The 16,732-nt window shown below is 41.7% G+C and overlaps 1 protein-coding gene across 2 annotated transcripts; it reads left to right on the forward strand.

Annotated features, from left to right (window-relative positions):
- Positions 1–1,111: 1,111 nt before the first annotated feature.
- Positions 1,112–15,756, forward strand: Ginm1 (glycoprotein integral membrane 1). 2 transcript variants are annotated; one of them, XM_042677360.1, is made up of 8 exons: positions 1,112–1,264; positions 2,171–2,230; positions 2,754–2,850; positions 3,762–3,904; positions 4,536–4,692; positions 5,710–5,843; positions 8,061–8,224; positions 15,078–15,756. In XM_042677360.1, exons 1-8 carry the CDS (start codon positions 1,148–1,150, stop codon positions 15,187–15,189), a joined length of 984 nt encoding a protein of 327 aa, XP_042533294.1. In that variant the 5' UTR covers positions 1,112–1,147; the 3' UTR covers positions 15,190–15,756. The 2 variants fall into 2 exon arrangements, with proteins under 2 accessions (XP_042533294.1, XP_042533358.1); XM_042677424.1 differs by having other exon boundaries at positions 5,713–5,843.
- Positions 15,757–16,732: the final 976 nt, after the last annotated feature.

Below are 16,732 nucleotides of genomic sequence, written 5' to 3' on the forward strand. Positions count from 1 at the left end.
TCCTCAAGACTCCATTTTCAAAATAACCAGCAAAAAGACAGTCTGGTGGTTTGGCTCAAGTAATAGAGCTCTAGCCAAGCAAGCTCAGCAAACGTGAGGCCTTGAGCTCAAACCCCTGCAGAGCCAAAAAAGAAAATGGTAGTTATTCTGTCTGAACGGATATATCTCTTAAAGTTCTTATAAGTCAGTATAAAATCCTGTTAATAGAAAATGCCCGAATTTTTGGATAACCACTGCTTAGCCAGTTTCATAATAGTCGAAATGGAAAGGTGGAAGATGCCTACACTTCCATTTTCATTTCGATTAGGATTATTTCACAGAAAGGCGCCTAGATCCTGAGGGGTTGGCTTCCAGTTGAGGGCGAGGTCTTCAGGCAGCCGCCCCGTGGCTGGCTGACCTGGACACATTAAGGCGTGGCTGGTCGTCTAGTTTGATTATACAATAAGCTGTGTGTGTGCTGGGGGGCGGGAACCAAGGATTTTGAAACTGTGGCTGTCTCAGGACAGCCCAGATACATTAAATTACAAACTTGGGTTCCCAGGAGGACGTCCGTAGTTTTTAAATTCCTTCTAGCCATTTCCACTAGCAGCCGGGCACGGGAACTAATTTTAAAAAAAAGTTCTGAAGGTCATGGTAAGCAAAGTAACCCAGATTCAAACGTTGATAAAGTTTTTCTCCTGTGGAATCCAGGGAGGGGGAATGAAAGTGGATCGTTGGGGGAAGAGGAGAGGGGTCGCTGAGGAGGAAGAGCAAGGAAGGAATGAGTAAAATGCATTCCAGGCACAGATGAAAATGTCATAATGGTGCGACATTATTTTGGAAGAGGTAAAGATTTCCCTCGAAATGTTAAATGTTTTGTTTCTAATGAAGGAGTGCTCTGAAGGATTTTCACTTTGTAGACCGACTTTCGCCGGCATTTGGCAGTGGAGGTCTCCAGTGCTTTGGGGTGCCTAAACACCGCCACGCCACGCCCCCAACCTTGACCCCGCCCCTTTCTGCAGGTGGTGCGGCGAGAGCAACCAATTGCGCCTGCGCAGCCCCTGGGAAGACCACGCCCTTCCTGTGGCCACGCCCCTTGAGGTCCGCCTGCCCCGTCCCGCGCTGGCTCCGCCCTCTCCTTCCCTGGCTCTCAGCCCTGGAGTGGAAGATGGACGGGGGTCCGCAGACTTTGCTGGCCCTCCTGCGCCTGCTGTTCCTGGCGCTGCCGGCCGTCGGGTGGCTAACAACCGGCACCCCCTCGCCGCCTCCATCGGAAGTCCCGCAGGTAGGGAGGGCGAGGGGCGCTGCCACCCCTCCGAGCGGCCGGGTGGTCCGCAGGGCACCCCTTACCTCGCGCCGACGCGCAGCCGCAGAGGACTCGGGGTCCCGGCCCCCCCGGAAAGAACGGGACCCGCACTCAGGAGATGGGGCGGCGTGAGAGGGAGTGGCGGGAAGGTAAACGAGAAAGGACCGACCGGGCCCCTAGACGTGTGGCTGAACTGAGGGCCACGAAACTTGAGGCGTTCCCAGTGGGGCCCAAACTGTTGCTTGCTTGGGCTTTAATGTCACAAATACGCGATCCCCAGTGACCCCGGGCTTTTGTAATGGCGCCTTCCTGGGCTAGAGCCTGACACACTTGGGCCCAGCACTGTTTGTGTGCCGGGTAATGTGGAAGTTGCCCAATTGGAGAGTGCTTTTCCAGGCTGGGCGGGGGTGGACAGGCAGCGGGGCGCCTCGGAGAAGGACCGAGGCTGTGGATCAGGACCTTCTCCACTTGTCTGGTGGGGTTTAAAGAAGTGGTCCTTGGGTGTGGAAGGGAGGAACAGCGTCCGATAGCCTTGGAACTCTGTTTGGCCCCTCTGGGCGGAGTCCAGAGTGTGTTTCCACTACCCCGCCAAGGTGGCACTGTAGCTAAGTGAAGTATGAATTGCATCACAGTGTTCACAGACAGTTGAAGGCTGTTCTTATCTTTTATGATAGTGCTTACCTTTCTTCTGTTACATGGTAGGGAAGAGTTTGACATTTAATTTTTTTGTGTGTCAGTACTTAGGGCCTTGACCTAGCCCTTACCTTTTTTTTAAAAACTCAATAAAAAATGTATTATAAAACAAACTTATTTGAAAGGAAAAGAACTGAGCTATTGTCAAAGTGTGAAATGCATACTCGTTTAATTTATATATTTATTTTGCAGGATGGCATAAGAATTAATGTAACTATCCTGAAAGATGATGGAGAAGTATTTAAAGAACAGGTTTGTCTCCCCTTGATTAGGTTTTTAAATGTTTCATTTAGCCAAGTGGTATACAATTTGCTATAGTGATTCTCTTAGCCCACTTTTTGTTACTATAACAAAACAACTGAAGCAAGTTTATATTTAGCTTTCAGTTCTGGAGGTCCAAAGGCAGGTTGCTAGCATTAACTTGGCTCAGGTGAAAGCCTCCTGGCAGGTGACATCGCAATAGCAGGAGCACCTTGTGGGAACAGATTACTTTGCCAAATAGGAATCCAGAGAGGGACTGGGTCTCACAGTTCCCTTGAGGGCATGTTCCCAGTCACTTAAGGATCTCCTTCTAGCCCTGCATCTTAAAGGTCTGACCACCTTAGTACCTCCACACTGAGAGGCCCAAGCTTCCAGTACTGATCTCCTTGGAGTACAAACCACATCCTCACCATAGCACCTATACCTCTAACTTAGTAAGATAATATATTGACATGAAAAATTTGTCATCATTTATAAGCCATTTGAATTAATATATGTGCTGCTTTATTTTAAGGTTGTTCTTAACATAACCTATGAAAGTGGACAAGTATATGTAAATGATGTACCTGTAAATAGTGGTGTAAGTCGAATAAGCTGTCAAACTTTGATAGGTAAGTACTATCCAAATCAAAATTTTCAAATTTTCTCCTTTTTTCAAAATAAGTTCTGTATTTCCATTTTAAAATAATAATATGTATCATTTCTATAGCATATGATATTTATGTGTTTAAAGCTCTTTATATTGGTTAGTGGCAAATTTGGGGGGGGGGGATTGGCATTGATTGATGGAATGACAGGCACTCTGATCATCGGTGTCACTGAAGATTCTGCATTATAGATGGAAAGCAAGAGCCAAAATCTTGGACAGGGGTGGAAAATAGAAAGTGAAGTGGCCAGGCACTGGTGACTCATGCCTGTCATCCTAAGTACTCAGGAGGCTGAGATCTCAGGCTTGTGGTTTGAAGCCAGCCTGAGCAGACAAATCTTATCTCCATTTAATCAGCAAAAAACAGAAGTGCGTGTGTGGCTCCGATGGTACAGTATCAGCCTTGAGAGAGAATGAAAAGAAGTAATGTGAGGTACTGAGTTCAAGCCCCCACATACATACAAAAGCAAAACAAGCCCTGAACTGAGGATTGTTTCCCTTCTGTTAGAATTTTCTGATGGATGGAGGAATGTGCTTACTATTGTAGAACATGGCTGTCTTATGGCCTGCTTTGTACTTAGGTCATGTTGGCTCCTTATTGTCAACCTGAGGAAAGGGGTAGAAAGGATGTTGCTAGTGTAGTGTTTCATAGGAAATCTGAAAACCATCATATATTTCCCTTTTTAACTGTAGTCCACTATAAGGACATGCCATCTTTGTTTTTATAAATCTGAAGGTTATCAAGGTCAAGGATGAAGAAAGCCAACAAAACAGATTCTCTGCTGTCTTGTTCCATATAAATGTCATGAAAATAATCATTCAGTAACAGATTTGGTGGCATTTTTTGTTAAAGATGTCACTGCTTTTTTTTAATAGTGAAGCGTGAAAATTTGGAGGAAAAAGTGTATTTTGGAATTGTCGGTGTCAGGATTTTGGTTCACCAGTGGCCTATGACATCTGGTTCCAATTTGCAACTAATTGTCATTCAAGAAGAGGTAGTAGAGGTCGATGGACAGCAGGTAAGATGCTGTGCTTGTTCACTGGATGTTAGACGGTAAAGTTAAGTTTGTGCTGTCTTAAGAAGGTAACACAGTATTGTCTATATTCAATATTGTCTGTATATTTAGAATTATTTACTTTAGCATTTGAAATTTATTAATTTAAAAACAATTTGTTATAAATTCCCCATATTTGTATCACTTAAAAATGTCATAAACATCATTGAACAGAGAAAGTAAGAAAACATTAACTTGTTTATCACCGCTGTGGCTTATGTCTGCAATTGTAGTGACTCAGGAAGCTAAGATCTAAGGATCATGGTTCAAAGCCAATTGGGGCAGGAAAGTCCCTGAGACTCTCATCTCCAATTAGCCACCAAAAGCCAGAAATGGAGTTGTGGATTAAGTAACAGAGCTAGCCTTGAGCAACAAAGCTCAGAGACAATGCCCAGGCCCTGAATTCAAGCCCTAGCACTGGCAAAAAAAAGAAGACAGGAATATGAGTGAGGTTGTGAACTTAATGCCTTGGGGTACTGAGGATGAATAATTGTCAGCACAGGGCAAGGTTTTTAACTACAGAAGTCAAGGAAGAAAAAATTTTTATAGTGCTAGCTCGTCATTTAAAATAAAATGTACTATTTTGCTTTCACAGGCTCAACAAAAGGATGTTACTGAAATTGACATTTTAGTGAAGAATCAAGGAATACTCAGACATTCAAACTATACCCTTCCTTTGGAAGAGAGCATGCTGTACTCTTTGTCCCGAGACAGTGACATTTTAATTACTGTTCCTAACCTCTCCAAAAAAGGTAAGTTGAAAGACTAATTTCAGATGCTAAGAACAGTATTGCTTTTTTTGGTTAGTATTTCTGGGGGGTCCAGTTGTGGGGCCTGAACTCTGGGCCTGGGTGCTGTCCCTCAGCTCTTCAGCTCAAGGCTAGCACTCTACCACTTGAGCCACAGCGCCACTTCTGGCTTTTTTTTTTTTTTTTTCTGTTTATGTGGTGCTGAGGAATCGAACCCAGGGCCTCATGCATGCAAGGCAAGCGCTCTACCACTGAGCCATCTTCCCAGCCCTTTGGTTAGTATTTCTTTAGTTAGTAGTTTTATATGCTTTTTTTCTTCTTTTTTCAATACTGGGATTCAAACTCAGGCATGCTTGCACGACCGGCACTCTTCCACTTGAGCCACACCCTCAGCCCTTATATACTCTTAAGCTTTGTTAAGTTTTACATTGTTTGTAAAATATGCTCTCTATTCTTAATTACAGTTGTTTTGTGTATAAACTTATGTACAGAACAAATGAGAGGCTGGGGTGTGGCTTATGGTAGAGTACTGGTCTAGAATATGTGAGCCCCTGAGTAGTCTGTGATCAGCACTGATTGCACAGTGACATGCTCAAGTACTTACCCACATTACATATTTGTAATAATATGTAATAATGATATGTAGTACTTGCTCCTGCAGCACACATACTAAAATCAGGAGCCATACAGATTACCGTGACTTCTACATGCCAATTCTATATTTAGAAAATAAAATATTTAAAAGACTCATTTAGAGAAAGAAGTACTCATTTTCACTGAAACATAGAACATTTAAAATTTAGATTTTTCTATGTGACAAAGTCACATAGCTGTAGCTCCTTAAAAGGAATGAATATGTCTCCCTTTTGATGTGTAAATCAAACAATAGGACAAATTTATTTTGCTCTCCCATATCGCAATATATCCTGTCCTATATGTAATTGGTCTAATCACCTTAGGACCAGTAGAGAGCCTGGGGTATCCTGGGAGCATTTTGGTAACTGTGCTCTTCCTCCTCAGTAGATAGTGTTAGTTTGTTGCAGACCACCAGCCAGTATCTTATCAGGAACATGGAAACCACTGTGGATGAAGATGCTTTGCCTGGCAAATTACCTGAGACTCCTCTTAGAGCAGATCCTCCTTCCTCATACAAGGTAAATTTATCTGGTGTTATGAACAATGATGGTTAAGTTGAATAAAATAGATAATAGCACTTAAAACAAGTGGAATCCATAAATTTATGATTAGATTACAATTGTGGAGTATAAGAGAACTTAGCCGGGCGTCAGTGGCTCACGCCTGTAATCCTAGCTACTCAGGAGGCTGAGATCTGAGGATCACAATTCAAAGTCAGCCTAGGCAGGAAAGTCCATGAGACTCTTATCTCCAATAAACCAATAGAAAACTGGAAGTGGCTCTCTGGCTCAATCGGTAGAGTGCTTGCCTTCAGCTGAAGAGCGCAGGGAGAGCACCCAAGCCCAGAGATCAAGCCCCATGACTGACCAAAAAAACCAAAACAAAAAAAAATGAACTCATTGTGGTGTTTTTTCGTTGGTTTTTCTTTTTTTAATTGTTGTTATAAAGGGAATGTGCAGAGCAGTAACAGTTACATAAGTCAGGTAATGAGTACATTTCTTTTTGGACAATGTTTTTGGGTTTGTTTGGTTGGTGATGGTGGTTTTTTGTTGTGTGTGTATGCTGCTACTGGGGTTTAAACTCAGGGCCTCGCTTCTTGCTTTGGTAGATTTTTTACTCAAGGCTGGTACTCTACCACTGGAGCCACACCTTTACCTCCCATGGTTTTAGTTTAATATACGTAGCTATTCTTGTTTTCCTCCATACAGTTCCATTTTTTATAACGGACAAGCCTAATCTCTTACATTTAGCATTTATTTTTCATTTCATTTGTACTTAGACAACAGTGTAAGTAATTTCTGTGCCTGTGTTTTTATAATCTTTAAAGATTGTAATGAACCTCCTTAGGAGACATTTTCACCCTTCCTGCTTTAGTCCCCTAACCCCTCAAGGTACATTCTAAATTAAAATGTACCTGTTTAAAATCCACAACTTTTGGGATGGTTTTGGGGGATTTTGGGGGGATGGTTTATTTGGAATATATATGTGCATATATACATATATATGTATATAACAAAAATAATACATATATATGTATTTGTGTTTATTCACATTATGATTATCAAGGCCCTAAAGTTGATTTGGTTGGGAATCTTCAGTCCCAGAGATTTTTTCCTCTGCCTCCATTTCTTTACTTTGCTACTCTACCTCAGTCATATGTCCTCCGGATCTCATGTGGTAGTTAGGCACAGTGGTTAGAAGTAGACATTTTAGAGTCCTTACTGTCTACGATTGAAATATGGTCTGGCATTTACTAGTTGTATGATGTTTGACTAATTCCTTTAACCTGTTTACCTATGCTCAGTCTGTAAAGTATTTAAGGTGAGGTAAGGTTTCAGTAATATGGATATTACAGATAAGCATGCATTGATAACTACTAAGTACTCACAGAATAGCCATGATACTTCTACCGATGACTGGAAAGATAATCACACGTCAGAGAATATTCAGGTATCTCGCCATGTTAGCTAGGTCCCTTACCTTATTTAAATGAGTAAACTCTATGATTCATCAGCAGGAAGTTCTCACTCACATTATTTAGGGTTGCAGTAACCTGTCTGGCCCACTTGTAGCCTCCTAGAACACTGCCTGTGTTTGCCACTGTCTTCATACTCCCTGCCATCAGTGCCTCACTCTTAAAGTATGGAAACATTTTATATTCAATGAACCTTCATGCTTCTAAAAGCTGCTCCCAAGTTAGTCTTTCTCTCCTTTTTCATCCTCCCAGTATTTGACACAGACTCTGGTCCATTTTTTTACAATGGACAAGCCTAACTAATCTCTTATCATTTAGCATTTATTTTCCATTTCATTTGTACTTAGACAACAGTGTAAGTAATTTCTGTGCCTGTGTTTTTATAATCTTTAAAGATTGTAATGAACCTCCTTAGGAGACATTTTCACCCTTCCTGCTTTAGTCCCCTAACCTCTCATTAAGGTACATTCTAAATTAAAATGCACCTGTTTAAAATCCACAACCTTTGGGATGTTTTTTGGGGGGGAATTTTTCCCCCGTGTGCTGAAATTGAGCCCAGGACTTCAGGAATACAAGATATTCTACCACCGAATCATGATCCACCTCCAGCTCAAAAAGCATAGTTGGTTTTGAGACACAAATAACTACCAACTCATTCAAAATACACAATATTTTCATCTCTCCAGAACTAAAACATGGAGAAATTTAATGATTTCAAGTGTATGGGACTTGGCGTAACTTATCACAGCTCGTGTTTCAGGTGATGTGCCTGTGGATGGAGAAGTTCAGAAAAGACCTGTGCTTGTTCTGGAGCAGGATTTTCCCCGTGGTCTTCATGCTTCTCAATGTCATGGTGGTTGGAATGCTTGGAGCAGCTGGGGTCATAACCATGTTAAAGCTGCTTTTCCCAGTTTCTGACTACAAGTAAGTGTTTCTTATTTTTGAAACTTTAGCATTTTAATTATTAAAATGTGAGTTATATTTACTGTATTTTTAATAGAATGTATAAGAAGGTAAGAAAAAAGGGGGAAATAAAATAACACCTATTTTTTTCTAGCACATTAATCAACTTTGACAAAATTAAAATGTTTATTAAATCCTTGTTACGATCAGAATATTGGTAGCCATTCAAGAGTAAGACAAGCTCTGCCAAGAAATGAAAGCCTACAGAGAGAAAATGGAAACAAACTTGCACAATAGAAAGTACAGTGAGCAGGGCACTGGTGGCTCACGCCTGTAATCCTAGCTACTCAGGAGACTGAGATTTGAGGATCATGATTCAAAGCCAGCCCGGGAAGAAAAGTCCATGAGACTCTTATCTCCAAAAAACCAATAGAAAACCCGAAGTGGCACTGTGGCTTAAGCAGTAGAGTGCTCGCCTTGAGCTGAAGAGTGCAGGGATAGCACCCAAGCCCAAAGTTCAAGCTCCATGACCGACAAAAAAAAAAGAATAGTACAGTGGACCCTGACTATGTACATTCAAACCTATAATTTCAAAGATCATCAGTATTTCATTACAGCACTGTCTATAATAGAAAACGCAAGCAGCTAGGAGCCTCTGCCTCATCTCTGTAATCCTAGCTGTAGGAGGCTAAAATCTAAGGATCACAGTTCAAAGCCAGCCCTGCCAGGAAAGTCTGTAAGACTCTTTACTTCTAAAAACACTACTAAAAAGCTGGAAATGGAGCTGTGGCTCGAGTGGAGAATATAAGCCAGAGCTAAAAAGTTAAGGACAGCACCCAGGCCCTGAGTTCAAGTCCAGTAACCCCTCCAAAAAGATAGATAGATAGATAGATAGATAGATAGATAGATAGATAGATAGATAGATAGATAGATAAAAGAAAGGAAAGAAAGAGAGAGAAAACTCAACCAAACTAAGAACCTTCTTAACTATTTACTGGTAAGGACGTAACTAAGTAAATGGCTCAGGCAGGCAGTGAGATGCTTTGTTCTGCGGAGTACAACTGTTTGGATAGAACAAAAGCTTTATATGCGTTATGTGTACATATATGCAAAGAAAGTATTTTTGGTTGAGAAAATATATCTAGTGAATCAGAATGAGACCCAGGATAGAGAAACTGATTTTTATTTTTATCCTTCCATATTTTATTTTTAATCCAAGAAATAATTTTAAAAATGAAATAAAGAACATTTTCACAAGTTACTCCAGTAGTAATTTTTTAGTAGTTTTTATTTTGTTTTAGTAGGGTTTTTTTTTTTTTGTTTCTTTCCAATAGTAGTTTTTGTTTTCTTTTTCCTTTTTCTTATTTTTGGCTTGAGCCTTGTATTTGCTAAACAATTACTCTACCACTGGAGCCACACCTGTAGTCCTTCTGCTGCTTCTGGTTTATTTTTCAGGCAGTCTTATTTTATTTATGTATTTTTTTTATGCCTGTCCTGGTGCTTGAACTCAGGACCTGGGCAATGGTCTCAGAGCTTTGTGCTCAAGGCTAGCCCTCTACCACTTGAGCCACAGCTCCACTTCCAGCTTTTTGGTGGTTATTTGGAGATAAGAATCTCATAGACATTCCTGCCCAGACTAGCTTTGAATCACTATCCTCAGATTTCAGCCCAGTAAGTAGCTAGGTTTACAGGCATGGGTCACAGGCACCCAGGAAGTCTTGTAGTTTTGCCTGCCCTACCTCCTGAATAGTTGGACTACAGGTGTGTACCACCATACCTAGTTTGGATTTTTTGATTGGGTCTTGAACTTTTGCCCAGGTTGACTTTGGATCAAGATCTCCTATTCCAAATAGCTACAATCACAGGTATGTCCCACTAAACCTGGCTTACCTCAAAAGTATTGCTTTGTTCTTCAGTTCTTATTATACCTAGAAGTATTGTCATCTTTTTGGAAAAGCAACTTTTATCCAAATTTTATGTGTTGAGGTAAATGTATACTAGTTATGGTCTCTCTCTTGCGCACGCATGCTCTCTTTCTCTCTCTCTCTCTCTCTCTCTCTCTCTGTCTTTCTCTGTCTCTTTCTCTCTCTCTTGCAGTATAGGGTTTTGAACTCAGGGCCTTGTGCTTTCTTTTTTTTTTTTTTTTTTTTTTGGGGGGGGGGGGTCCGGTCGTGGGGCCTGAACTCTGGGCCTGGGCGCTGTCCCTCAGCTCCTCAGCTCAAGGCTAGCGCTCTACCACTTGAGCCACAGTGCCACTTCCGGCTTTTTTCTTATTGCTTATGTGGTGCTGAGGAATCGAACACAGGGCCTCATGCATGCAAGGCAAGTGCTCTACCACTGAGCCACCTTCCCAGCTCCCCTTGTGCTTTCTAAACACATATTCTATCACTGATGCCTTCAGGTCTTATTGTACTGATTTTTTTGTTGTTTTTGTTGTCAGTCCTGGGGCTTGAACTCTGTGCCTGGACGCTGTCTCTGAGCATCTTTTGCTTAAGGCTAGCACTCTACTACTTGAGCCATAGCACTACTTCTCGCTTTTTCTGTGATTAATTGGAAATAGTAGTGTTATGCCCAAGTTGGCTTTAAAGCACGATCCTCAGATCTCAGCCTCCTAAGTGGCCAGGATTACAGGTGTGAGCCACCAATACCCCAAGCACTGGTTACTTTTTTGAAATAAGAGTATTACTTCCTGTTCAGAAGTGTGCCTGGACTACAGTTTGTCTATTTTTGCTTCCTGTCATAGCTAAGACAACAAGCATATGCCTAGCTTTCTCCATTGAGATGGAATAAGTCTTGGACCTTTCTGCCCAGGCTCACCTGGAATCAGGATCCTCCCAATCTCAGCCTGTATGTAGCTAGGATGACTGGCATGCACACCACACCCAGCTGTGTTTGGACAGGATCTCCTGGACTTTTCTGCCTAGCTTGGTCTTGAACTGTGATCTCAGCCTCCCAAGTAACTAGTTAGTATTACAGGCATGAGCTACTGGCATCTGGCTAACATAGACTGTTAATTGTTCTGTTTTTCATTTAAGACAGTGGTTCCTATATTTTCTTAGTTCACAGCATCCTTAGTATGCCAGTAATTGTGATGCCCCAGCTGCAGCTCAAACTGCATTCCTCCCAATCTCTGCCTCTGAAACAGCTGGGATTACAGGCTTGAGTCACAGCGCCCAGCCCTCTTTTTCACCCTTAATTACTAGTGGAATGTATGTTCTTGATAGAGTACTATACAGTACTGCATATCTTAGAATTACACTGAATAGGGAATGGGGCTTAATGGTAGAGTCTTTCCCTAGCATGTATGAAGCCCTGGGTTTGATTCCTCAATACCATATACACAGAAAAGCCCAGAAGTGTTGTGGCTCAAGTGGCAAAGTGCTAGCATAGAGCAAAAGCAGCTCAGGGACAGTGCCCAGGCCCAGAGATCAAGCCCCAGGACTAGTCAAAAATAATAATTACATTGTACCTGGTTGTCTTCATTTCCTTTCAGCAGTAGTTTCCACAACATTGGCTTTTTATATAACTGACAAAATCTAGCTTCGTAAAGATGTGACTTTGTTGAAAGGAATAAAGTGCAACCCAATGTTGGAACTGGTATTACATATAAAATTCTCTTTAAAATTTCTTTTTTTTTTTTTGGGTCTGGTCGTGGGGCCTGAACTCTGGGCCTGGGCGCTGCCCCTCAGCTCTTCAGCTCAAGGCTAGCGCTCTACCACTTGAGCCACAGCACCACTTCCGGCTTTTTTCTTTTTGCTTATGTGGTGCTGAGGAATAGAACCCAGGGCCTCATGCATTGCAAGGCAAGCACTCTACCACTGAGCCACCTTCCCAGCCCCAAAAATCTCTTTAAAATTTAAATCTGTGTTGGCTCTGTGTAAGCCCAGGTGTCATTGTGCTGTTTGGAAACCATGAATTTGGTCTTTTCCATCATTACACAAATAATTTTCCATCAAACCTACTGTTTTAATGTTTTGAATCAATTCAAAATTGTGTACAGCTTACCTTTGTGTATATGTGTGTGTGTGCCAGTACGGGGGCTTGAGCTCAGGCCTGGGAGTCATCCCTTAGCTTTCGCAATGAAGGTTTGCACTCTGCCACTTGCAATATAGTTCCATTTCTGGCTTTTTGGTGTTTCCTTGGAGATATGAATCAAGGACTTTCTTTCCCTGCTAGCTTCAAACCAGACCTCAGATCCCAGCTTCCTGAGTAGCTAGGACTATAGATGTGAGCCACTGATGCCTGGCTGAAATTCTGTTTTCTTAAACTTCATTGTTTTACTATCATTTCTGAGTGTACATTAGAATTCTGATTTTGTTTTCCAGAGGTAGTGTTTGGTTGGTTTTGTTTTGTTTGTCCTGGAGCTTGAATTCAAGGCTTGGGCCCCAAACTTTTTTTTTGCTCAAGGTTAGCACTCTACAAGTGAGCCACAGCACCACTTCCAGCTTTTTGGTGGTTAATTTGGAGATAAAGAGTCTCAGGGATGGGCTGGGAAGGTGGCTCAGTGGTAGAGTGCTTGCCTTGCATGCATGAGGCCCTGGGTTCAATTCCTTAGCACCACATAAACAGAAAAGGCTAGAAGTGGGGCTGTGGCTTAAGTGGTAGAGCGCTAGTCTTGAGCTGAAGAGCTGAGGGACAGTGCCCAGGCCCAGAGTTAAGGCCCCATAACCAGCAAAAAAAAAAAAAAAGAGTCTTAGGGAGTAGGGCGCTGGTGGCTCATGCTTGTAATTCTAGCTACTCGAATTAAACACCAGGAAACTGAAAGCAGAGCTGTGGCTCAAAGTGGTAGAGTGCTAGCCTTGAGAGCTAGAGGGACAGCACGCAGGCCCTGAGTTCAAGAGTTCAAGCCCCATAACAGACAAAAAGAAGTCTGAAGGATTTTCCTGCCCAAGCTGGCTTCAAACCATAACTCGCAGATCTCACCTTCCTGAGTAGCTAAGATTACAGGCATGAGCCACCTTTACCAACCTTCCAGAGAGATGTTTAGTTTGACTTGGAACGTTTTTTTAATATGAACTGAATTTCCTAATATATTGATCTATTCCTAGACTGTTCCGCTTATCTGTCTAATCTTGTTTCAACAGCAATATTAATACTGTATCAATCTTATCTATCATTTAGTGATGCTGGTGATAAAACTCAGGGCCTGTACCATGCTAGGCAAGTACTCTATCACTAACCTGTATCCCCAGGATGTTTGTTTGTTGTTTTTACAGGGTTAAAGCAGCCACAGGGTTCACAGGCATCTCACTAAAGACAAGTACAGAAAGAAACCTGACACAGATGAAGTCAGTGCTTGCTATTAGATATTTACATAACAAACCCAGTCCTAGTACTGGCAGCAGACAGGGTTGCCAAAGAACAGTTAGTTCTAGGCACTGAGCTGGCTCAAGGCACCATGGTCTAGTTGAGTGGCATTTACAGTTGGCCATGTCAGGCCAGGGGATGGGGATCAAGCCAAGCTGAAGCCTCTGGAATGACTAGAGATTAGTAGAGTAATGAGAACAGAATACATGCTGCAGGCGGATGGCCTGATGACAGGTCAGATGCTACCACACCCCAGCATTAGGTGCCTTCCTTTTATGTATTCTGGGAATGTGGGGATTACCGTATTCATTGGTTTAGTGTGTTTGATAACTTTAAGTTACAAACAAAGTAGGTCTCTGCCTCCTGGTTCCTGCTGCACAGGCAATGATGGTTTAGTTATCCAAAGAAGATCCGGAGTCATCCTGCCTCAGCATTCACACTGAAAACAGAACAGATTGCTGCTTTATCAAATGGAGTCACTGCTATATAATAATGGGATAACTTAGAGGAGGGCATAGCCCTCCACATTTATACCCACCTTGTTTTGTTCTAAAGAAACTGATCTCTGTTGGTATCTTAAGAGTCACACAGAATTTAAAATACAAGATCTTGAATTCAAGCTGGGCACGAGTGGTTCAGGCCTGTAATCTTAGCTGCTCAGGAAGCTAGATCTGAGGATCATGGTTCAAAGCCAGTCCTTGAGACTCTTATCTCCAGTAAACCACTCAGAAAACCAGAAGTGGTGCTGTGGCTCAAGTGATAGAGCACTAGCCTTGAGCTGAAGAGCTCAAGGGACAGCACTCAGGCCCAGAGTTCAAGGCCCATGACCAACAACAACAACAAAAAAATCTTGAAATCAGTACAAACACCTACTTTCTGGCCAGATATTTTAATGGAAAAAACAAAAAAGGAATAGTGACTAAGGATCTAACATTGTGTTTTGGTGGATGGAGAGTACTAGAAAGTTGTCTGGGATGTCTTTTTGCCAAACCTAGGACCAACACTGATTTGAGGACCTAGGCTTTACTTGTGCTTTCCTTTCCTACACTATGAAAGCAGTCAAGTTTCCATTCCCTCGGTCCCTGTGGTTAAAAAAATTGGGGCTTGCCACTGATTATAGGCATGAGCCACTGATGCCTATAATCCTAGCTACTCAGGAGGCTGAGATCTGAGGATCGTGGGTTAAAGCCAACCCCCATGAGACTCATCTCCAACTCAAAAACCAGAAGTGGTGCTATGGCTGAAAGTGGTAGAGTGCTAGCCTTGAGCAAAAAGAGCTCAGGGACAGTGCCCAGGCCCTGAGTTCAAGCCCCACAACCAACCCAAAAACAGGGTGGGGGGGCTTGACATGTTGAATTGACAATTCCTTTGTACAACTACTTAGAGATAATTTTTTTACTGTCACAAAAAAAAATAACTTAGGGCTTACAGTTTGCACAACCATTATAAACACAATAAAGCAAAAGCATCAAACCCAAGGTATAGCTAATCCTTGAAGTAGTCTTATACACCAAACAATTAGAGGAAATATTTAATTTGGATTAATAATCATAACCTTCTATTTCAGAGGAATTCTTAAGATGGATGAAGTGAATGTTGTACCAGTGACAGCTATCAATGTTTATCTAGATGGCTCTGAGGACAAAGCAGAAAACCTTGAATATAAAACACGTATTTAAAATACCATCTCAAATCATGGATTCTGAACTAATCTCTCCGAATTTGCCACCTGAATATGATTTTCTTCAAATCATTGTCAGTTTTTGCATAAAGAAATTACCAAACTCCTAAATCTGCCTGAAAATTGACCTTCACAATGCCAAGTTAAAGTTGGCCTTTTCTGTAAGAGGGTCCTTGTTTGGATGAAATACTAAAGAAAAGCTAAGTGAAGGAGAAGATGTGGAGAGATGCTGAAAGCACCAAAAAGAAAATTAAAAGGTGAGCCAGAGTGCCATGTGCCAATCACTTTCCCAGGTGCCTTGACTAAGGAAATTACATCCATTAACTGTAAAATTTTATAAAAAAGCACTTTATGAAATTTTAATTTAAAAGCTCAAGAATGTAACACTTATTTTTTTATTCAGCACAATGTGCCTTTCTGTTAAGCATGTAACAGTATGAAATCACTGAGAGTGTTATGATTTACCAGTGTCATGCACAAGACCACTTTTATCTTTAATGCCCCTGGACTTAAAAATTGTAGTGATATGTTCTCACTCTAAAATAAACTTTTTTACAGAAAACCAGTTAACAGTTACAAAATGTATTACACATCAAAACTGCCCAGCTGAGAAGCATATAGACACATATAGGATAGTGTAGATTATGTCACTCACAATAGCTGAAACCAGCAAAAGGCTAGCATCAAACAAGCCTGTCATTATTGAATTAAAGTGCTTTCTTGATCGTGTGGTCCTAGCTATAGTGCTGGTTGCCCTACAAGTGTTTTTCCTTTGTCTGTTCCTGTTTTCCTTTTGAACTGACACATGTAACTTCTCATTACTCAGTATAATGCTTTGTTTTGTTTTATTGACAACTTTTACGCATACCTGAATCACAGTATTTAGTAGGCTAAGGTAGGATGATCAAAAGTTTGAGGCCAGCCCAGGCTAAAGAGGTAAGAGCCCACTGAAAACACAAACAAAATTAAAAATCTTATTACAACCTATCATTTTAAAATTGGTATCCATAAAAAGTACTGGCTGTTGGGTATGTACTGGAGCCTTGAACTCGGCTCCTGCTTGGTTTTTTTCCTCAAGGCTGGCACTCTTTAACACTTGAACCACAACTGTGCTCCTAGCTTTTTGCTAGTTAATTGGAGGTGAGTCTCGAATTTATCTGCTTAGACCGAACCTTGATTTTGAACCTTGATTTTTAGATCTCAGACTCCTGGAGTAACTGGGAATTACATATATAAGCCACCAGTGCTTAGCCTGGCTGGTTTTTTTTTTTTTTTTAAATTTTTATTTATTTATTTATTTTTTGGATCTGGTCGTGGGGCCTGAACTCTGGGCCTGGGCACTGTCCCTCAGCTCTTCAGCTCTTTGCTAGCGCTCTACCACTTGAGCCACAGAGCCACTTCCGGCTTTTTTCTTTTTGCTTATGTGGTGCTGAGGAATCGAACCCAGGGCCTCTGGCTTGCAAGGCAAGCACTCTACCACTGAGCCACCTTCCCAGCCCTTGGCTGGTTTTTTAAACCTATTTAAGTCTATTTAAGCAAAA

Source organism: Dipodomys spectabilis, unplaced genomic scaffold (assembly GCF_019054845.1).
Source record: "Dipodomys spectabilis isolate Male_0828 unplaced genomic scaffold, ASM1905484v1 ptg000001l, whole genome shotgun sequence".
Classification (NCBI taxonomy): domain Eukaryota; kingdom Metazoa; phylum Chordata; class Mammalia; order Rodentia; family Heteromyidae; genus Dipodomys; species Dipodomys spectabilis.